Source organism: Hypanus sabinus, chromosome 6 (genome assembly GCF_030144855.1).
Source record: "Hypanus sabinus isolate sHypSab1 chromosome 6, sHypSab1.hap1, whole genome shotgun sequence".
NCBI lineage: Eukaryota > Metazoa > Chordata > Chondrichthyes > Myliobatiformes > Dasyatidae > Hypanus > Hypanus sabinus.
In genome coordinates, this window is record NC_082711.1 from 162,920,143 (window position 1) to 162,944,156 (window position 24,014).

The 24,014-nt window shown below is 38.1% G+C and overlaps 1 protein-coding gene and 1 long non-coding RNA gene across 15 annotated transcripts in view; one reads left to right on the plus strand and one right to left on the minus strand.

Annotated features, from left to right (window-relative positions):
* git1 (G protein-coupled receptor kinase interacting ArfGAP 1) overlaps positions 1–24,014 on the plus strand; it is a 248,970-nt gene that overhangs the window by 192,810 nt on the left and 32,146 nt on the right. For all 12 annotated transcript variants that reach the window (XM_059973326.1, XM_059973328.1, XM_059973332.1 and 9 more), the window contains exons 11-12: positions 15,112–15,209; positions 22,055–22,166. In XM_059973326.1, the coding sequence (XP_059829309.1) occupies positions 15,112–15,209; positions 22,055–22,166 (210 nt within the window). The remainder of the gene's footprint in view (positions 1–15,111; positions 15,210–22,054; positions 22,167–24,014) is intronic.
* LOC132396027 (uncharacterized) lies at positions 1,620–23,324 on the minus strand. 3 transcript variants are annotated; one of them, XR_009512811.1, is made up of 5 exons: positions 22,795–23,324; positions 21,144–21,284; positions 20,135–20,211; positions 6,997–7,130; positions 1,620–2,753 (listed from the first exon to the last, which is right to left on the minus strand). It is a non-coding gene; the product is annotated as an uncharacterized LOC132396027 (long non-coding RNA). The 3 variants fall into 3 exon arrangements; XR_009512809.1 differs by lacking the exon at positions 21,144–21,284 and having other exon boundaries at positions 1,623–2,753; XR_009512810.1 differs by lacking the exons at positions 20,135–20,211; positions 21,144–21,284 and having other exon boundaries at positions 1,625–2,753.

Sequence of the window (24,014 nt, forward strand, 5' to 3'; positions counted from 1 at the left end):
TCTCTGTTATTCATCAGTCTTCGTATTTTTCATCAGTTTCCTAAATGTAGAAGCTAGCTACCAAAACAGGAAGAGAAATTTATTCAAGTTTAATGCTTTTGGAATACAAGGCTCAAATGAATTGCAATTTAGTTTTAAAGTGGATTTTACATAACCACTTGTTAAAAAGTTAAATATAAAATAAGGTAAGAATTATTTTAAAGTTTTTTTTTGCGATTTCTTGCCCGAACTGGTTTTGCCTTGCAGCAAGTCCAAGGGCAGCATACATTTCTCTCCGTTATTTAACTTGATTTTCAATATCCTTTCCAAGTGCAAGTTGTGAAGTGTTCAGTAGTTACCTGTTTTACTTCGGGTTTAGAAGCCATTGTTTGAAGTATGGTAACGTGATTGTATTATAAGAGCCAAACTTTACAGAATTCTTAACAGATTATATGTGAGATTAAAAACTTGGAAGTGAATTCTAAACAGTTGCTAGATGGGAAAAGAAATAAATTAAAAATGTTATTTGTATAAAGTAATACATCCATAGCTTTCCAGATTATATCTGCTTCTTAGTTTCAGCTATCTTCTACAATTGTAAAATTTTCCTGATATTCTACCATATTGTGGTATTCCCAAATGAGCCTGGGAAGAGGCCAAGTCTGGTCTTTTCCTGCTGTTCACTTTCTAGCAGGAGCATCTGCGCACATACAGGAGACTGCAGGCTATTTCGTTTTTTAGCCCTGGAGAAGTGGATATTAGTTGAAAGTTTTGGCCAACTTGGCACAGACTGCAAATCAAATGTGATCTTGTCTTTTTTGTCTGTGTCTTTTATAAGGTAATGTTTTGCTAACTAATTCAAGAAATCTGTTGAAATGCTGTTGTTTAAAACTTTGGTGATTTTGGCATGAAGATATCACTGCAGAAAGCTTCAAAGTGCTGTTGTTAAGTCCAAACCCAATTGCAACAGGGAAAAAATGCACCTCGTGTTTAGTTTAGTTCTGAAATAATTTCCTGTGGGTTCTTCTGTTTACATAGAAATGCATGTTTGAGACTGGAAATGGGATTTTTTTACCCACCCAAGCAATATGACTGCTATCAACCTACGTGAATGGTAGTCTTAATCTGTATACCCGTTACCATTTCTTTTTTTCTTTTTAGTTGCAATATTGGATGGTTCTTTGATCACTATACTCAGTCTACTCCCTAGCCACACTAATTAATCATTTTTTTTAATAAAAACTCTCCGTCCGTCCTTATTAATCACAGTAGAGGCTGCTTGTTCTGACTTCTTAACCACTGGAAAATATCCTGTATATAAATCTAAATATTCTTTTTGATGACACTGAATTCCAGCTCTAGATTTACCCATTTCATAATACTAGCTTTACTTTGCAGTTTTCTTTGATCCACACAAATATATTAAATTACTATGTGTAAAATTGGATACTCCCATTTACAAATAAGTGATGTACAGTACATATTTCTATGGCCCATACCCATCTGCAATCACTCTAAAGAAATTGTTTTTTATTTCCTGCTTTGTTGCTTCAATAATCATTTAATCCATTAGTACACTAATTCCAAACACAAAATATTTTTCAGTCTCAAATGATCAATGCTTTCTAAAATTATCTTGTTATTATCTTGTAATTATTTGTCAATCCAACAACTTGTATCAGTATGTATTATTTGGAATAAGTTATTTCCTGCTGAATTTCCAGTATCTTGAAGAAATTCTTCTCATTGGGAGGCATCGAAGTTAATTAAATTGTTAAGCTGGAAATACTCTTTGGAGTAGAGATGGGGACAGAAATAGGTGCTGGTCTTTTGAATTTAAACTTACTGTCTGCTATTTCTCTTCCACCATGTCACTAGATATAGAAGCCTACAGATCCAATTGTAATCAGCTCCAAGTCTGGCTGGGTATATTATAACAAAATTTAATAGAGCTTGCTAAAATTATAAGAAAAATTTAACACTGTGGGGCCCCATTTGGCCAATAATGTTTTTGTTGATTAGAAGTTACCTAGCCCAAACCCGTCACAAGGTTTCAAAGGTACATTTAATGTCAGAGAAATGTATACAATATACATCCTGAAATTCTTTTTCTTCACAACCATCCATGAAAACAGAGGAGTGCCCCAAAGAATGAATGACAGTTAAATGTTGGAATCCCAAAGTCGCACCCCCAACTCCCTCCTCCCACACATAAGCAGCAGTAAAGCAACGATTCCCCCCTCCCCCACCAGCTAAAGAGCATTGGTGCCCCCCCACTGAGCACTGAAGCGCACAGCAAAGAATCAATAAAGAGACATACTTTTGCAGTACCCCAAAGACTACTCGTTCACCCTCTAATTCAACATACCACACTCTCACCCCTCCCTAATGGGGGGGGGGGGGGGGAGTTGTCCTAGTTTCACAGTGCAAGGGGAGACATAACAAACAACTTGCTGATTTACAATGTTAATAGTCTTTGCGTAGCTTTTTCCGAGCTCTGTAGCCAAAGAACTCGGTTCTCTGGGCATACAGCCAATAGCCAGCTTGCTACTTTCGATCTTCCATGTATGCCCATGACACATCAGTTTCCTGCGAAGACACCGACTTCGAGTCTGACCGCCTCCAGAGCCACAAAATCCAGGCACACTAGTCTTCTAGGCCACATCCTTGGTATATCGAATAGCAGCCAGTCATAAGACCCCCAAGAGCGGGTCCCATTCCCGCAAAGAACCAAAGTCAGTGTGTGACTCCAGGTCAGGATCTTCGAGAGAACTCTGAAAGGGAAAAATTGAGATATTAAAGATAGAAATCGGGCTGTTTCCGAAGATGCAAGCAAAGAAGTTGCCGTTAGGTGCCATCGTTGTCCTAAGCACTGCCCAGTCCAGAGCACATTCAAGTACTCTTTAAATGTGAGAGTTTCTACTCTCTGGTATCCTTTTCAAACAGTGTGTTGTACACCCATTCAACCCTCTGATTAAAAATGGTGTGTTCATCGCCTTGCTAATCTATCCACCAATTACTCTAAATCTACCCATTAGATCTATATTTGTTGCAATTTGAGAAGTCGAATTAGAGAATTAGTAATATCCTGATGTGTTACAAATTTTTGCAACTAATGGAAGAAAAGGAAAAGGTAACATCAGCATTTGAATAGTGTTGATTGTAAATGAACTGCACAAGCACAACAAATTAGAAAAATGGGAAAAATCTTGGTATATATCTGATCTCAATATCGGCAAGAATTTTTTTGGCAAATGTCTTGTCTAAACGTGGCTTAGGGATGTGGGTGCATCTGTATGGTAAGTGTATCAATGCCATCTAAATTTTTAACATGTAGTACTTGTTGAGACAGAAGATACTTCAACCCACATATTGCTGACCAAGTCAAGTTGGATTCCAGTCAGTCTAGAAGTGGATGTTTGAACATGTTCTGTTATGTTGCTATCAGTAGTGCAGTTTTTGACCAATGACAAGGTTGTTTGCTGTAAAACAGAGCCAAGTCCACATGCTTCATACCTGCCGACTGAATGGATAAATTGTTTCAACCATGATATAAAGATTACCAATGCTTCTCATAGTTCACACCATCCAAAATCCTATTAACTGCTAATTGAGATGTACCATGTACCGTATAGAATACATGTACCTTGAGTCCTGTGGCTGTTTGGGTATCAACGCTTTCATCATCTGCGTAAAATATTAATACAGATACTTTATGATGCGGCTTTTTAAGCCATTAGCTTGGCCACAGCTGCAATACTGAGCGTTCACGTCGTCATGCAATAGGGAGGATGTGATTACATTACAGAGGATGCAGAGGGAATTCACCAGAATGTTGCCTCAGAAGAAGCAGCTATGAGGAGAGACTGGATAGGTGATGTACTGACTGAAGTACAGAATGACGGGCTTGGTTATGATAGGTGCCATTAAAACAGTTGTGGACAACTGTGTCCCCACAAAATCATTCAGTCTTATCTAACCAGAAACCATGGACGAACCACGAGATCCTCAATCTGCTGAGAGCCACATCAGAGGCATTCAAGTCTGATGACCGAGAAAGGTACAGGAGGTCTAGTTACAATCTCCAGAAAGCCATCTCACAAGCAAAATGGCAATTCCAGCCTAAACTTGAATCAACGAAGAATGCTTGACAGTTGTCGTAGGGTTGAATGCTATCACCTCTTATAAAGTTAAATCAAGTGACATAGACAACAACAAGGCTTTGCTTCAAGATGAGCGCAATGCCTTCTATGCTCACTTTAACCTTCAAAACATGGAGGAACCATCGCAAATTCCTACAGCCCCCAATGACCCTGTGATTTCCATCTCTGAGATTAACATGTGAGCAGCCTTTGAGAGGGTGAACCTACAAAAAGCATCTGGCCCAGATGGGGTACTTGGCCATGTACTAAAAATCTGTGCTGATCAACTTGCTGGAGTGTTCACAGAGATCTTTAACCTCTCGCTTTGGCATTCTGAGGTATCCACCTGCTACAAGCGGGCTTTAATTATATCAGTGCTTAAGAAGAACATGATTACTGACCTCAATTACCGTAATCCAGTAACGCTTGCGTCTACAACTTAGATTCATTTCAGTTTACCTACCAGAGCAACAGGTCCACATCAGATACCATCTGACTGGTTCTTCACTCAACACTGGAACATCTGGACAGCAAAGATTCGGCATTCAATACCATCATCCCTCAGTACTAATCAATAAGCTTCAAGTCCTTGGCCTCGATACTTGTGCAATTGGATCTTCGATTTCCTCACTTACAGATCCTAGTCAGTTTGGAGTGTCAACAACATCTCCATTAGCACAGGTGCACCACAAGGCTGTGTGCTTAGCCCCCCTGTTCTGCTCGCTTTACACTGATGACTGTGTGTCTAATCACAGCATGAATTCCATATTCAAGTTTGTTAATGATGCCACTGTTAGGCTGAATCAAAGGTGTTGATGAATTGGCATATAGGAGGGAGGTTGAAAATCTGGGATGACAACTCAATGTCACCAAGGCCAAGGAGCTGATTTTTGGCTTACGGAAGAGGGAACCAGAGGTCCATGAGCTGGTCCTCATCAGGGGATCAGGGGCAGAGAGGGTCAGCAACTTTAAATTCCTCTATCATCATTTCAGAGGACCTGTCCTAGACCCAGCAAGTAAGTGCAATTACAAAGAAAGCAGAACAGTGCCCCTACTGCCTTTGGAGTTTGCAAAGATTCAGCATGGCATCTAAAACTTTGACAAACTTCTATAAATGTGTGGTAGAGAGTATATTGATTAGCTGCATCACAACTGCTAAGGAAACACCAATGCCCTTGAATGAAAAATCCTACAAAAAGTAGTGGATATAGCCCAGGCCATCACAGATAAGCCCTCCCCAATTTGAGCATGTCTACATGATGTGCTCAATGTTGGGAAGGGATTTCCTCTTGTTGCAGGAAGCATCGAGGAACCCCACCACCCAATCCATGCTCTCCTCTCGCTGCTACCATCAGGAAGAAGTTACAGGAGCTTCAGGGCTCACACCACCAGGTTCAAGAACAGTTATTAACCCTCAACTATCAGGGCATAACCAAAGGGCATAACTTCAGTCAACTTCACTTACCCCATCACTGAAATATTCCCACAACCTATGGACTCACTTTCAAGGACTCTTCATCTCATGTTCTTCATATTTATTGCTTATTTATTTGTTGTTATTTTTTATTGTATTTGCAGTTTGTTCTCTTTTGCACACTGGCTGAACACCCAAGTTGGTGTAGTCTTTCATTGATTCTATTGTGGTTATTCTATTATCAAATGCCCTTCCCTTGGACAACATCGGTGGCGTGAAGAGGGGAGACTTGTAGCTTGGGCAACTGCCAGTCTTCCATTTTAAAGGAAAAACTTTGCCCAGGCTTGCGCCCTGGAAACTTTCCAAGGCGCAAATCCATGGTCTATCGAGACTAATGGAGGCCTACATACATTCTATTACGGATTTATTGAGTATGCCCACAAGAAAATTAATCTCAAGGTTGTATATAGAGGCATATATGTACTTTGATAATAAATTTATTTTGAACTTTGAATAAATCGCTCAGCATAGTTGAGATGCAGATACCCTTACAACTCTTCTAGGTATTCAGATATGCATTAAAAACACTATTCTATAGAAGGCAATGGACTGAGTCCGGAAAATACTGTTTATTCTAAATGGGTACTTGACCAGCAAGGGCACAATGATTGAAGGGCCTCTTTCTGTGCTGCATGATCTGAAATATTGTTCACGTGGGGAAGATGCTGCCATTAGTTGGAGTGAGGGCACATTCTCAGATTAAAAGTAAAATGTGGAGTTCCTTCAGCCAAGGGTGGTGAATCTGTGGAATCCGTTAACATGGAGAGCTTGTGAAGGTCAAGTCAGTGGATGCACTTAAGGCAGAGCTTGATAGTTTTTGATTGGTAAGGAGTTTAAATGTTGAATGAGAGAAGCTGGAAAAATAGGGTTTGGTGGGGAGGACAGCCATGATTATGGGTAGAGTGAAAGATCTAATTCTTTTCCTATATCTTATGGTCTTCGTTCTGTGAATCAATTTTCTATGAAGTGAAAGCGTGATAACCGCAAAGCCAAATGCCTGTTAGTAGACAATATTAAATTAATGTCTTTGGAGCTTATTGATTCTGTGGTTTAGTTTGCCTGGTTTTTCTGGATTCAGATCAAGCCCACACTAATGGAATAAGTTGTATATCAGTTTTTGTTCCCATAATAATGTATCAGTCCAGTGGGTTTAGGCTTATGATACAAACTCTCTGCAGTACAGCCCCATTTGGCCTGTTGAGTCACTGTTGTGGAATTAGATTTAAGGCACATTCAAGTAGAGAGGAGTCAAATATATCAAACTGAAAAGCAAAAAAAGGAACTGTAAATTCTGGAAATCAATATCATGTTATGAGGAGGGTTTTCAGACTCTTGATTTCAAAGAGCATTCTGGTTCCAGCATTAATTCCCCTACAGACTCCCCCAGACCCTTGCACTTACCCACACAGTATGATCAATTTACAGTAGTCAGTTAGCCTATAGACCTCCTGATCTCTGGGGCTGTTGGGGGGGGAATCCAGAGCACCAGAGGAATATAAGCAAGCTCCAAGCAGTGCCAGAGGTCATGATTGAATCTGAAATTAAAGCAATGCAGTGCTTAGTAGGTCGAACAACATCTGTGGAGAGAAGGAACAATTGTAACATTTCAGATCGATATCCAATTGTAATGGAAGGTTGAAAACCAAGTTGCCTGCTGTTTTTCTTTACAGATGGTGCCTGCCCTGATGAGCAATTCCATTTTCCATCTTTATTTCAGAATATGTGGTTACTGGTTTTCAAGTGTGTTCTGACTAGCGTGAGCAAGTTTTCTTTTACCCCCATTTCTCTAGTTTAAGGTACACAAAGCTATTTCTGCGTTTGAGAAAATGAGCAGAAATTGCCCTCAGAAACTTAACTTTTACTTTTTAATTGTATTCACACATCTTTCATTTTTGAGTTATTTCTGTCAGATAGAAATGAATAATTATACCTGTGACTGAAAAACCAAATGTGTTTTTTTTAAAAATCCTCACTTAAAAGATCATTAGTTTGGCCTGTTATGCAATGAATGTGGGATGGTAGATTAATGATAAGTACAGTGTTTACACTTGAGTCTTTGAACAGGCAAAAGCCACTGATGTAAGCACTTCACTGTGTGCATTTTTTAAGTCCAATATATTCTACATAGCCTCTTGGAACCTTTAAAATCCCAACAAAACTAAGAACACTTTCCAATAATGTGTATAATAATCTCTTTTGTAAGTAAGAAGCCATTGCAAATATTTCTTTAATCTTACACTAATTTTAATGAAAAATACCATTGTACAAATGCAGGAGGATGTAAAATCTGAATGATTCCATCAAAAGGCTAGTTCAGGGGAGATGACGGAGCTTACTAATATGAGAAAATGAAACAATTGTGCTTTTAGTTTGTGTAATTTGACTGTGTGTATATTAAGATCAGTCCCTTCTTAACAACTTACTTATGTTGTCTATCACTAATTAAAGTGTGCTCACCATAGTTAAAACTCTTGCACAGTTTGTGATGATGAATTTTTGTAAAGAGAGAAATCAGGAGGGCTAAAAGGGCATGAGGTTGATCTGGCAGACTTGGGGAAAGAGAATCCCAAGGGTTTCACTAACTATATTAAGAACAAAAGGATAACAAGAGAAATTTGGTCCTCTTGAAGATCAGAGTGGTCATCTATGCGTGGAGCCAAAAGAAATGGGAGAGATCTAAATGAAATGTTTACATCTGTATTTACTAGGGTGAGAGGGAAAAGAGTAGTGAGTACATGGAGTGTTCAGATTATGGAAGAGTATCTGCATGCTGTCTTAAGGTGAATTAGGATGGATCAATTCCCAGGGCCTGGCAGTGTCTCCTTGTACCTGATGGGAGGCTAGTAAAAAAATCACAAAGGTCCTTAGCCATGGGTGAGGTGCCAGAGGACGGGAGGATAGCTGATATTGTTCTGTTGTTTAACAGAGGCTCCAAGAATAAGACGGGTAATTATCGGCCAGTGAGCTTGTCTGGAGGCTTGTGACTATTGTTGAGCCACAGGGATCAGCGCCAGGTCCGTTGTTCTTTATCATCTATGTTAATGATTTGGAAATTAGCATGAACTAGATCAGCAAATTTCTGGATGCACCAAGATTGTGAGGTTTTCTTTCTTTTCAGTTCTGATTAAGGGTCTCAGTCCCGAAATTTAAACTGTTCGCTACTTTCCATAGATACTGCCCAACTGTTGAATTCCTCCAACATTCTTTGTGCGTTGGTCATATCCATCTGAGGTCTTTTCGTTAAATACTTAAAGATTGACTTCCGGTTATGGTGCCTTGCTGAGCGGACGTGTGTCAGAGCCCCTACGAAAAGTTTTGAAATTACACAACTGAACAACTTTGAAATATCTGAACAGTTCCAGTTTGATCTGATTGAAAATCGAAGGAAAGCCAAAATGCCACCAAAGGCAACAAACCAGACGCGAAAGTCTCCGAAATTGGGCTCCTCTTGTAGCTACGCAGTGCAGACCACCAACAATACCAGCAAGGAGGAGGCTTTAACAGGTCAAAGCCAAATCGTAAACGCCATTCAAGTAATGAAAGATGACTTTGTGTCAAGATTTGAAGGACTACTGAGCGCAATACAAGGAATACAAGTGGATTTGAAAGTTGTTACAGTGCGCATTTCAGAAACTGAAGGGAGAATGAACACCAATCAAGACGATATCGCCTCTTTACGTACCCAGAATACTACTTTGAAAGCAGCTTTGAAGGCATTAGTGCTTAAACTGGACGATTTGAAAAACCGTAGCCGCTGTTCGAACTTTCGCTTGGTGGGACTTCCAGAGAGGGCGGAAGGGTCAGATATGGTTTATTTTTTGGAAAAATGGATTCCCGAGGGTCTGGGTGCTGAAAACTTCCCTGGGCCCTTGCTAATTGAGAGAGCAGAATAGGCAGGGCAAATGAAACTGTAACAAAGTCGGCCAAGCGACCCAGGGTAGTGATAATGAAGTTTTTAAACTACACCAATAAAATTCGGGTTATGAAGGCAGCCAGACTGAAAGAATCTGTATTTTTCGATAATCAAAGAATCAGGTTTTTCCCCGGTGTCTCTACCGAATTACTTAAGCAAAGGCGTGTATTCGATTCGGTGAAGAAAGAGTTGGCCTCGTTCTCGATCTCGGACTTACGATATGGTCTGATTTATCCTGCTACCCTGCTGGTAACTCAAAAGAAAACACTACACCTTTGACAGTGCAGCGGGGAAATTTGTGCAGGAGTTGAAGAACTATAACTTGGAGGCTGTGGACAAATAAGACAATATAGCGGGTTTCTCTTTAACTTTTTGCTTAAATAGGCATGTTCATCGTGCCCAAGGGACATAAATAAAAGCTAACGAAAGTTCGCGGTGTGTTTAGCAATGCATTATTTAGGCTAATGAATTTGCATCGGTTCTCACCTTCTACGGTGGCAATGTAACTACGATTAGGTTAAATCTGATAAAGTCTCTTGGTATAATATAGTTGTAAGATTTTCTACTACTGGTAACGTGGGGGCTCTGACCTGATTGCTGGCTATGCTGTTCCTCAACATGATAACATGGGAGGACCAGTTAAGCTCCATAATTAGGCCCTTCCTCCGGGCCGTCAGGAAGCTTTCATTATGGGGTGGGTGGGTGTATTTCAGTTTGGGAAATACACTCAGTTATGTTCACATTTTTCTATTTACTTTTCACGGTTTTTTATCTATTTTTCTTTTTGGTCCCGTTGTTATCCCAGTTAGCAGTCATTCTAAATCAATTCAGCTCAACATGATTGAAATTATAACTAATAGTCTATGTCCTGTGGACTTCAGTTTACCTCTTGGAATGTAAGAGGATTAAAAAAACTTGTCAAGTTAAAGCAAGTAATGAGTAGGATAAGACAGTTAAAAGCCAAAATAGGTTTTCTGCAGGAGACCCATTTAACCCCTGAAGATAGAGTAAGGAAGAGATGGCCGGGACAGATTTTTTCAGCGTCTTTTACCTCACAATCAAGTGGGGGGTAATTACCCTTGTACATAAGTTGGTGCCTTTTCACCTTGTTAATGTTACTGAAGATCAATCTGGCAGCTACCTTATTATTCAATGTGAAATTTTCTCAACCAGGTTCAACTTGGTCAATGTGTATGGGACAAATGATGACAATCCAGCTTTTTTCAGACACCTGTTTTTATCATAAGCTGCTCTGCCGAGCTACCTTATTATAGGTGGTGATTTTAATTGTGCACTTCAACCTGAACTAGACAGATCTAAGGGGAAAGATACCTCTCACAATCAAACAAAAGAAAAGAGTTATTGCAATGTGTTCAAGTCTTTAATTTAGTTGATGTGTAGAGAAGGAAGTACCCAGATAAATTAGCTTTTTCTTGCTATTCTGGCACTTGCCAGACCTTTTCCAGAATTGATTATTACTTACTTTCAGCTACCTTATTATCTACAATTTCAAGCTGCTGGTATGACAGCATATTAATTTCGGATCATGCTCCAGTTCCATTTACTTGGAACCAGCCTAATGCTTTACATTACTCCCCAAGGTGGCAGCTTCAAAATATTTGGCTTAGGGATCCAGAATTTATAAAGTTTATTGGAGAACAGATAGACTACTATTTTGGAATTAATATGGACCAGACATCTGCGGCTATAAGATGGGAAGCCTTTAAATCTTTTCTAAGAGGTCAGATGATTAACTTCACCAGCTTTAAGCAGAAATCTTTTAGATTTGAAATAGAACAGCTCGAGAAAAGAATAAAAGAAACTGAATCTGAATTTTTTCAAAATCCCTCTCAACAGCTATTTGCAGAACTTAACAAACTGAGAGCTAGATATAATGTATTGTCCATTGATAAGGCAACAAAAAGTTTGATGAGATTGAAGCAATCCAATGATGAGCAGGGTGAAAAGGCTGGTAAACTCTTGGCCTGGCGTATCAAACAGATACAAACAGAAAGGACAATAAACTCCCTACAATCAGATGAGGGGGTGACAACTGCTGACCCAAAAGAAATAAATAATATCTTTTTGCGATTTTACCAAAATTTGTATACATCAGAATATTTGGATTCAACTCCATAAATGCAAAAGGAATTTCTGGATTTGCTAGAATTTACAACCCTGGATGAAACATCCTTGACCTCGCTGGAGTATAACTTAGAGGATAAAGAATTGTCTGAAGCCATAACTAATATGAAGAGAGGGAAAAGTCCTGGGCCTGATGGCATTCTGATTGAAATATATAAAATCTTTAAAACTAAATTAATACCACCTCTGCTTGATATGTATCAGGAGTCATTTGTTGCTGGATCCCTTCCCCCCCCCTCTTAATATGGCAGTAATTACACTACTACTAAAACCTGGAAAATCACCATCCCTATGTAGATCTTTAGACCAATTTCACTTCTGAATAATGATCTCAAAGTTCTTTGTAAAGTATTAGCTAGGAGGCTGGAGCTACACTTGCCGAAGATGGTTTTGTTAAGGGAAGACAGGGCTTCCACAACATCCGAAGAGTGCTTAATATACTCTACGAAAAGTCTGGAAACTCTGATAGTGCTATTCTGTCACTGGATGCCGTGAGAGCTTTTGATAGAGTGGAATGGTAATATTTGTTTAAAGTTTTAGAAAGATTTATAGGGGGGAAATTTTTACGATGGATACAGCTTCTTTATTCTAACTCACAGGCTGAAATTTTAACTAATGGGCTTTTTTAAGCACCTTTCAAATTCCAAAGGGGAACAAGACAGGGCTGTCCCCTATATCCCCTCCTGTTTATCCTGGCCATTGAGCCACTTGCTATGGCAACTCAAAAAGAGGCTACCATAGCAGGAATAACTATAGGAGATATAGAACATCGCATAGCCCTGTACGTGGATGATGTAATTTTGTTTTGTTCTAACTTGAAACAAACATTACCTGCCTTAACTGACCTGATAAGTACTTTTGGTACTTTTGCAGGCTATAAAATAAACAACAATAAATCTGTAATATTATTCATGGATAAAGATGAGAGACTCAATCCCTCATTTCAAACTCCATTCATGGTGTCAGTACAGGATTTTACTTATTTGGGTGTTCAAATCACTTCTACTATTGATTAAATTATCCCAACTAATTATAATCCTCTCACAGACTCAGTTATTCAACTTATAAACAGATGGTCGAAATTGCCTATATCTCTGATTGGACGCATAAACATTCTAAAAATGTCAATTTTACCAAAGTTCCTGTACCTTTTCCAACCTATCCCACTTTCTCCTCCATCATCTTTCTTTTATTTATTAAAGTAAGTTTTTTCTAACTTTATCTGGAATAATAGATGTCCAAGAGTCAGGCTTTCCCTATTATATTTGCCGTATGACAGAAGCGGCCTGCAGCTACCAAATCTTATATGGTATTTTTGGGCGGCCCAAATTAGAGCACGGATGTTCTACTTTGTTAAGGATCACTCCCCTACTTGGGTCTCAATGGAATACCGGTCGATCAATATCCCTCTAGATCTTTATTTGTATTCAGCAGATAAGAAAAAACTGATTAAACAAACTAAAAATCCTTTTTTAAAAAATACAATGATGATCTGGCATGACACTGTTGCATATTTGGGTGAGACATCAAAGTTATCCCAGTTTACCCCCATCTTTGGTAATGACGGCTTTAGGCCCGGCAGAGCAGACCCTGGTTTTAAAACTTGGGTGACCCGAGGCATAGTAAAGGTGTCTGATCTTTATAAAGGCGACACATTTACGTCATTTGAAGAACTCAAGGCCACATATAGAATTCCAACAAAACAATTTTTAAATACCTTCAGTTGCGAAGTTTTATTATGTCCAGGCAAGGCAACAGTTTGAAACTCCCTCCTTTATCTACCCTACAAGACATCACTCTGAACTTACCTGAAGCCAGGGGACATGTTTCTGTACTATACAATTTATTTGCAAGCAAATGCAAAGAGTCATCAAACAACATACTTCAAGAATGGAGAATTGATTTGAATGAGAATCTATTTCAAAAAGAATGGTCAGAAGTTAGTTCCTTAGCTCAAACCCAATCAGTGAACACTCACTCTAAATTATTACAATATAAATGGATAACCAGGCAGTATATTACTCCATTCAGATTGCATCTTTTTAACCCCAACATTCCAGATGCTTGCATTAAATGTGACCATCAAAAGGGCTCTCTGTTTCATTGTATGTGTGAGTGCCCCCGGATAATTTGTTTCTGGAAGAAGGTGCTGGATTTGATTAGTCAGATTATTAGGAAAAAGGTGCCCCTCAATCCTAAATTATGTATTCTGAATATTTATCCAAATGACTTTGTAACCTCCAAAAATGTAAGGTCTCTGCTTAACATTTGTTTTTTGGAAGCTAAACGCTGCATAGCCTGTTCATGGAAGAAACCATCAACCAGTGGACTCTCACAATGGTTGAAAGGAATGACTTCTTATCTTGCTCTGGAAAAGATTACAAAAAACAAACTCGATAAATTTTGAGAAATATGGAACATTTTCTACAAGTTCCTGGAGAATAATGTTCAAGATGATGATTAAAGTAATGAACTGAATTGACTGCTTTTTTTTTCATGGTGGGATGGTTGCGTTTTTTTAATATATTTTTTTTCTTTTGTTTTCCATATTTTTTTCTTCAACTTTGTTATATTTTCAACTTTTGAATGATATATATTGGGTTTTTTTTTCTTTTATTCCATAAAAACAATAAAGAGATGTTTAAAAATAACTTAAAGATTGTTCATCACATATCATCTTTATCATAATGTGGATCTCTACAGATCTTTAACAAGTAAAAAATTGGCCAATTTTAGATTATTGCAATGGAATCTTTATGAAAATATAAATAATTAGCTCTGCTTCATTGCAGATAGATGTTTTTTACAGATTCAGATGGGTTTTAATAGCTGAGATAGAATGTTGGGCTTATTTCAGCACCAATAAGAGATATAAATAGCTAATCTACAGGCTATCTACAAAAATATTTTTGAAGGTCCTAGTTTGTTATTTTGAAGTAAATTGCCTTCATGCAGTTCATATTTCTACCACTAGAGGATGCTAACAATGTTGAACTGGTCTGAATGTTTTGCTCATAGTCAATTATGCTATCAACACATTTTCTGTATCACCCCACTAGTAGGCCTGGTATCAAAACTGGAACAAGGGAGTCTGTATACCAGTCCTTGCAGACAACTGTATTTATTATAATACTATAAACCTAATACAATTCTAACAAGCACATTTCCTACAGCAACCCCTTTGTTAAGAAAAATATACATTGCTTTTTTAAAAATTGGACTAAAAACACCTCTTGTTCTGTTGTCGTGTTTTTTTGTAAATCTTAAGTCATAAAGTTAGTGTCTAAATAATTCTCCCAGACAGGCTGTGTTGTCTGAGTAAAATATACTAGTTGAAGCTTGATTTGCCTGGGTATTGTTTTCTTTGGTTAAACTATTTGAGTCTGTTTCACAGAAGCTTTCAAAATATTACTTAAAATTTCATACTCACTAACACTGTTTTCTTTCTGCATTTGCAGTGTGGCTGACCACACAGAACCATAGCACTTTAGTGACCGAGCGTAGTGCTGTACCCTTTCTTCCAGTTAACCCAGAATATTCTGCAACTAGGAACCAGGTATGTTGAAATACAAGGTTTAAATTCAACTGTGTTTTACTTTATCTAAAGATATTTGATTATTTACATGCAATAATAATTGTATGCTAGAATATAAATTCCTAGACATTGGAACATAATGAAAGACTGTAACTTGGACATTATTCATAAACACTCATTCTTGTAGTACAGAGAAAGTAAAAAAAAATTTGTAGTAAAAGTGATCATTTGGAATTGAATTGAATTCTTGTAGATGATTATTCGCATCTGGGGTCCCCCTGAAACTAATATTGCTGGTGTAAAGCCTCGTGTTACAGCAACCTTGACAGCTAGCTCACCACTTTCAGATTAAATTCATCTAGACTTAGCTGAGCATCTTTCTTGATGCTCATCTTTCTAAGAGTAACTGAGAAGGTGGTACTGATATATTCCTGCGTGCACATTACAGGTAATCAGTGGCCACTGTCTTTCAGTTATAGTTGATGTGAACTTTCTTGGTGAAAATGTTTCTAATCTTTTGAATGTCAAGATAGTTTCAGCAGTATAGTTGAAAACTATTATGTTCCATCTCATTTATGTATTGAGATAACTCACCTACTTCATGTATATGTGTTGTGAAGCCCCAAGTTTTAGCTATTTGCTACACTTGATATCCATCTGTTAGTCATTTTTGTATAAACGCAAGTTATACTGGTATTGAAGTGTACAGCATTCTTAGAGGAAGGAGGATATGGGAAAAGGTGTGTTTGATCTTTGTGTTTCTATAGATACACTGAGTCAATTTATTGATATTTCATCAGATTCATGGCCTGCCTGTCTTGGCCACAAAAGTTCAAAGCATGTGGTCTGTCTCCTCATTTGCCACGTTACTGCAAAAATATGCAGATATTTGAACTTAATTATCCTTCCAAAAGTAAGACTTGGCCCGGGGACACTTAAAGCAGTCTAATTCTCAAAAGAATTACAAATCGTACAACTGTGTAAGGACATGTTTATATTTCACTTCGATGTAAAAGGATTCTAAAAGAGGGTGTTAAAAGTCCAAATGTAGTTCCCTCAGTTATGTGGCTTCAGGATAGAAGAGCAGTTCTTTACAACGGAGACAGGGGTGTATTTCTTTAGTCAGAGAGTGGTGATTTTGTGGAATTCATTGCTACAGCTGGCTATGAAGGTAGACTTATTGGGTATATTTAAAGCAGAGGTTGATAGGTTCTTAGTGAGAATATCAAAGGTTGTAAGGAGAAGGCAGGGAATGGGGTTGGGAGGGCTAGTAAATCAACCGTGGTGGAATTGTGGCGCAGACTTGATGTACAGAATTGCCTAATTCTGTTACTATGTCTGAGGTGTATTGTAACATTTCCTAATATCTAATCTTGTCTGGATGGAAAAATCAGGAATTTTGAGTGGAGGGTAAGATTTAAGATTCTGATAACAGGCCGCATTTCTCAGCAAGGGTGGTGGGACATGATGTAAGTATCAGTTACGTATTGTAGCAGTTATTAATGTATAAAATCCTTCATGAAGTTGCCCCAATTGACTGCTCCATAATTTCTGTTTAATTCACATGTAAGCAATAGAAGTGTGGAAAGACAACTTTCATGGTAATTCATACAAGTTAGACCAATTTATCTCTCATGTAAGTAGTTGCGGCAAATGCTTGTGCTGCCAAGTTGTAAGCGATCCATCACCCCATGGAATTTAACTGCCTTCATTGTAAATACACCAGTAGCTTAGACAAAACTGTCTAGCTAAGACAACCCACCCCATCAAATGAGCTAATGGTTACCTGTGTAGAAATAATGCATGTTTGGCAGCCTCAAACAGCCATTGAGCAGTGCTGCAATATGATACGCTGTTTCCTTTGTGGAAAATAAAGTAGAGGAGTTACTTATAGAAACTTGTTTTCTTTCCTATCCAAACCACTATCTCATCCAGCCCTTGGGAGTGCCACGTCTGAGCAGTAAACAACTTCACAGCCTTAATGAGAAGTGATTGTTCCAGAGGAGGGGTATCAGTGTCCTTGAGAATATTAGGAATAGCTGTGAGTAGGTAAATAACCCACTGGATATTTTTCCTTTGGGGAGAGGTGTTAGTGTGGATGTGGCCTGAAGACATGCTGTTGCTAGTCTATTAGGTACTTGAGTGTATTGATACTGACTGTACAATAATATTAGTTAACCTGTTCATCTGAATCCCTTCCTCCAATATTATCTTTCCCTCCAAAAAAAATGCTTGTGAAGCTTAAATATTTACTTAAGGTTCTCAGTAAATGATTTCTCAGACAATATATCTTGCAATGTTTTGCAGGCTAAATAATAATTGCATAAAGTGGATTGGCTTTTCTATAATTAGTTTTGAAAGCTATAGATCAATGCTTTTGAAAAGTAATTCTATGAATCTCTAATAATCTGCTTTCCATTTTATGCATTCATTCTAAATTTCATTATTTTTCTTCAATTCATGTCATTGAATAACTTCATAGCTACCAAAATGCACATTTTTTTGTTTGTTTCTAAAAATGATCCTTGACAAAATATTAAATCTTAGCATCCAAATGCTGTGACTAAAAATAAACTGCCATGAAAGTAACAGCCGATAAAACGTTATCCTTATTGTATTGTTAACAAATATCAGCTGTTTAGTTATATAGCATCTTTTTGATGAGAAGTTTTTAATAGTACAAAATTAATTGTCAACAAAAATTACAACTTTCTGTAATGACCACCTATTTTAATGAGATCTGTTAAGCAGATTAGGCTTAGGAGAGAGCAAAGAAATAACAACACCTCCATATCACTTTTTTTTGCATATGCAGTATTTGTTTCCTTAAAAAAGTAGAAATCCAGGGTTTGATTCAAATCTTAATTATGCTATAAGGTATAAATTTGAGATCACTGTCTAACTGGATGATTCACTACATTTATCTAAGATTAGCAGGTAAATGAAATCATTCCCATCTTGGTTTACTTTTACACTTTGTTTTGTCTCCCAAATTTGTATCTGTTTGAATTTCTCCAGTCCATTTCCACTAATGATACTTGTGGCACAGAAAAGCTTCAGATATTGCGATTGTCTTTCAGCTCCAACAGGGTTTGATTCTGATTTCAGTGCTGTCTGTGTGACATTTGCATGTTTTCCTTGTGACCACACAAAATTCCCCTGATTTTCTAATTTCCTTCTATATTTCAAAAGTGTGTTGGGTATTAGTGGGAAAATTGAATTGATGAATAACCCTGAGAGCCAGCATAGATTGAAGGGAGTGAATGGCCTGTGTCACAGTTCTAAAACTCTGATAGTGTAAAGTAGCATTCATTATCAGCCAAGGTAAACTTACACCTTATCTCTTATCCTCCATTTAGTCAACTTCTCTATCTTCCATTTCAGCTTCTTTCCATCTGAGAAACCTATTCTTATTTGCATCGTAGCCTGCGAATTGCCAACAAAACCTGATATTAATCCTATTCAACATCTAATGGCATCAACCTTATCTGAGTTAACCCCTCTATCTATTAAATCTATTGTAAGATTGCTTCATTTGTCCAATTACAAATATTAAGCTGATATAGTCAGTATTTTTTAAGACATTACTTGCAAATTGAAGTTTTTCACCAACAGTTTCAACCCTATCCCTGGCCATTATCTCCTATTCAGTTAACATTCTGGTTAATTCTCACTGAGTCTTTCCTGCTCCTATAACCTGTCTATACCAATGATAGCTAATTCTATCTGTCTTGTAAACCTTCACAAGGCATCAGGCTCTAATGGTAACTCTGGTACCATTGGTAACATTTGGTTATAAATGGTAACCTAGCAGGACTCTGAAAACCAACCGGCAGATTGTTCAAGGACATCTTCAGTGTCTCAGTGCTGCAGTGCTGCAGTGCTGCAGTGCTGTCACCTGCTTCAAAAGGGTGCCAATCACACCAGTGCCCAAGAAGAGCCGGGTGAGTTGCCTTAATCACTATTGCCCAGTGACACATATATCTACTGCGATCAAGTGCTTTGAGAGGTTGGTCGTGGCCAGAATCAGCTACTGGCTAAGCAACAACCTGAACCTGCTGCAATTTGCTTATCGCTGCAATAGGTCAACAGCGGATGCAATCTCACTTGGCACTGGATCACCTGAACAGTAGTAATATTTATGTCAGACTTCTGTTTATTGCTTACAGCTTAGCGTTCAACACGATCATACCTTCAGTTCTAATCATCAAACTCCAAAACCTTGGACCTTTCTATCTCCCTTTGCAATTGGATACTTGACTTCCTCACCAGAGGACCAGTCTGTGTGAATTGGAAATAACATCTTCCCTGACAGTCAACACTGGTGCACCTCAGTGATGCATACTTAACCCACTGCTGTACAATTCCACACCCATGACTGTGTGACTAGGCACAACTCAAATGCCATCTATAAATTTGCCATTTACACAACTATTGGCAGAATTTCTGATGGCTACAAGGAGACGTACAGGAGCGAAGTGGTTGAGTAGTGTTGCAACATCAACTTTGCGCTCAATGTCAGTAAGACTAAGGAATACAGTAAGGGGAAATCAAGGGAACACATCTATCTTCATTGGGGGATCACAGTGGAAAGGATAAGCAGTTTTCAAGTTTTTCAGTGTCAAAATCTCTAAAGATCTGTCCTGGGCCAACATTTTGATGGACTTACAAAGAAAACACAAGGTAACTATATTTCATATGGAATTTGAGGAAACTTAGTATGTCACCAAAGGCACTCACAAGTTTTTACAGATATATCATGGACTGCATTGTAACTAGTTGCAACATCGTCTGGTATGGAAGAGCCTTTGCACAGGATTGGGAAAAGCTGCATAAAGTTGTGAACTTAGCCAGCTCCATGATGGGCACTAGCCTCCACAACACCTTCAAAAGGTGATGCCTCAAAAAGATGGCATCCATCATTAAGGACCTCTTTTCATTCCTACCATCAAGGAAGAGATACAGGAGCCTGAAGGCACCCACTCAACATTTCAGGAACTGCTTCTTCTCCTTCATTAGATGTCTGAAAGAACAATGAATTCATTCATTTTTTTAATTCCTCTCTTTTTGCAATGATTTAGTTAATTATTATATATTGTAATTAAGCTTTTTATTATTATGTATTGCAATGGACTGCTGCCACAAAACAACAGATTTCACAACATATGCTAGTGATATTAAACCTGATACTGATTCTGATCGTCACAAGCCTCTCAAATATCCCAATCTTCCTGCTGTAACTCTATTCTTGACTTTCTTACATTCAGACATTTCATCCCATTGCTGTTTTGACAGTTTCCTTGTGTAAATCAAAGCTCATTTTGAATTCATACGGGGAGAAGGCCAAAGATTTTGGGCTGAGAGGGGAAATGGATTAGTCATGATGAAATATCAGCGCAGACTTGACTGACCAAATGGCATAATTCTGCTCCTATATCATATGGTCTTGTAATAAATTCCTGCTGTCTGTAATACATACATGTTTCCTTTACCCTTGTCCTAGCTGACTCCATGTTATATTTGGCCAGGCCTTCAACCGAGCAGGCTCCATAATTTCCACACTATAGAATTCCATTCCTTCAGACAATCTGTCTCTATACTTACTGCTTACTGTCACTACCATCTTCTCCACCCTTCTGTAATCCTTTGCACTGTTTCAATATCAGTGCCCAATATTTTCCTCTTGTGCCTCAAGATGGAATAGAGGAGGATTTTTGTACGTTAAAGTTTTCACTTAAATATGTTGTTCCTAAACTAGAGTGGTTTCAGCTGCTTATTACCAAAAAGTGGTCATGTAACTTCAGATATGAATAGCCATCAACTCCCACATAGACAAGAATGAAAATTGTGAACCCAGAATTTTATTGTACCGTGTAAATATTACTCAGAAATTATAATGATCCCTGGCCCTTAATAAACATTTCTAAATGCTTTTAATGGTCCTTCTATCTGTACCTTTGATAGTGGACTTTAGCTTGCTTAGATGATGTGTTCAAGCTTGTTTGCAGCTCCTCGTTATTGAAAGCCATGTGAGATGAGCTGGCAACAGAAGCTGGAATTGCCAGCTAAGCACTGTCCCTTGTCAGAGCTTGATAGCTGCAGTAAAATGATAGCACTGGAATATTATCCCCTCCAGCTCTGAGGTTTGTCAGTCATGAACACATTTCAGTGCATTGGGTTGGGGCTGCTAGTCCCACTCACCTACTGACATGCATTTGTGCATGTGCGTGCTTAATCTTTTAAACAAATTTCCTACTAGATTCTGCATTTACTTACAAGCTTTCATGCACTTCATTGTACTAAATTCCACAGCATTAGAATGATTTTTATCTGTAAAAATGTTTTAAAACTGAGGTCATTCTTTTAAATGTTGCAAGGAGAAAAACAGCCTCATTGCTGTTTTGATCTGAATTAACGTAATGAAAAGCAGCAGATCTGCAAAACCTGTAAAGGATTAGAGTGGGTCTGCACACTCGTTTTCAGACTGCATCCCTGTTTATGCTTATACTGTAAATGAGAGAAAGTCTGATCTATTTTTAACAATGAGCTGTTTATTCCTTGGCATGCTCGGTGGTCTCTGTCCAATTTTTAATATTCCTTTCCTACTTTGAAATCCCAAAGTTCAGTGGCTTTTGATTGGCTCAGTTGTTGGCACGCCTTGCATACTTCCCTCGCTGAGTTCAAGTGATCCCTGTGATCATTGGCTGCTCTGACTGTGTGGTTTAAAAACTATTTGAAAGTGGGTCAGCAGACTGCGGCCAGACAAGGGACAAGAAAAAACATTCGCTCGGAAGAAAGCTTCCATGAGACTAACCTCACAGTTAATTATTGACTAAATTCATAACTTTCAACGTTATTCTTTTTAGGGACGACAAAAGCTTGCTAGGTTTAATGCCCGAGAGTTTGCAACCCTGATTATTGATATTCTTAGCGATGCAAAGAGGAGGCAACATGGAAAGACGCTAGGTAGTCCGACGGGTAAGTAGCTTTTAAGTAGTTTTGATTATGTAGCTTGGTATTTTTGCTGTAGTTCAAGTATTTTGAAATATTTATACAAGCATTGATTTTATTGCGTACAGTCGAATAAGTTTAAAATTAATTCAGATTTCTTAATGCATTGTGGCACAGTAAAACCCTATTATTATCTATTACAATTGCTTCCAATCTCTTGTATATCAGTTATGAGTGACGTAGGGAACATAAGCAGAATAGTGGATGAGCAACCCAGGAACCCCCCTAGTGGTCATTACAGCATTTTCCTCACATCCTAATCTAGTAGCAGTAACAGTTTAATTATTTTGCCTTTATGAGCCGAGGTATCATTGATTTTGTAAATTAATACCAAATAAATAATTTATTTTGTTATTTTGAAAATCTAGCCCAGTCCTCATAGTATTTGTCTCCTACTCAAAATGAATGAACCATAGAAAGTTCAGCTTTAAATCAGATATAAACTGTATATAGGAGCATACATAAACACCCTGTTGATTCCGCTCACCTCCATAAAGCAGTGGAATGTGATGTCTACAGTGGAAAGTTCTTTGGATATCTCACAACACTAACCCCCACCACCACCTTAAACTTGAAGCGCGTGTATAACTGTTACCTTCCTGCTCCACTCCAGCTGCCTCTGGTAAAGCTGAAGTTGATTAAGGCAGCTTGTAATGCTCAGTTTGCTGCCATAACTGCTGTTATCCTCTATAGTCCATCATCCCCAATTGGAAAGAAACTCCACCTTCAGTATCTTTAAGGAGTGTTGAGCAGGGTGATAGGAGGTAACCATTAAACAGAACCTTGATAAGCATGGACGAATAGAGCCTAGGTTTTCAATGATTCGCTACTTGAGAGCATTCCATGATTTGAGTCCAGCGACAGTGCGTGACCAGTGGTAACATCTAATCAAGAAGATGGTGCAGCTTGGAGAGGAATATACGTGTGTCTTTGTTGCTTTTGCTTTTAGTAAAAACCATGGTTGGGAAATAGGGTTTTGAAATATTTTGAATGGAAGATGCCTAGGTGTTGCAAGATGTCTTATGAATTGCATATATTAATGTCACTAAAAGCTAGCGATAGAGGATTAACAATCACATCTAAAGATTTTATCTCAAGCCCTCAAAAGCTTCTGCACCTTTCACAAATCAGGTAAGTGTTGATATTCCAGTATTCTGCTGCATCTATTGAGATAATTGGAGAGCATTTCAAGTCATTCAGGCTACTATAATATGCTTATTGCCATGCATCCACTAATTAGTGTAATATTCAGCCCTCCATCACCAGTTAGTCAGTAACAGATTCTTTAGCACTGACATACAAAATGAAATTTGTTGTTTTGTGGTAGTGCAAGGGCATAAAAATTAATATTAAGGTAACTTGTACATAAAAAAGGAATAACAGGTAGTGTTCATTGGTTCATGGACCATTCAGAAATCTGATGGTGGAGGTGAAAGAGCTGTTTCTAAATCATTGCCTTAAGTTTACTTGCATAACCCATAGGTCCACTGTTCATTTCTAGTAACATTGTTCTTTCAATTTTGCTGGTTTAAATCCTCAGCACCCCACCTAATATAAGCTTGATGCACCACCAGCTTAGGAACTGTCAGAGTTCAAAAAGGCAGTCCATCACTGGGGTCATTTAAGAATAAATATGCCATTGCTGAACCCTGAAATAGAGTGTCAATAATGTACTTAAATAAAATGGAGAAATGTGCTTTTGAAGATTTCTTAAATGTTAAGGGGAAGAAGTTATGCTGAAAGTATCTCTTCCTCTAGACCACTGCAAAATATTGGCCTGCCCTCAATTTTTGGCCTGAAAATTGAAATAAAAAA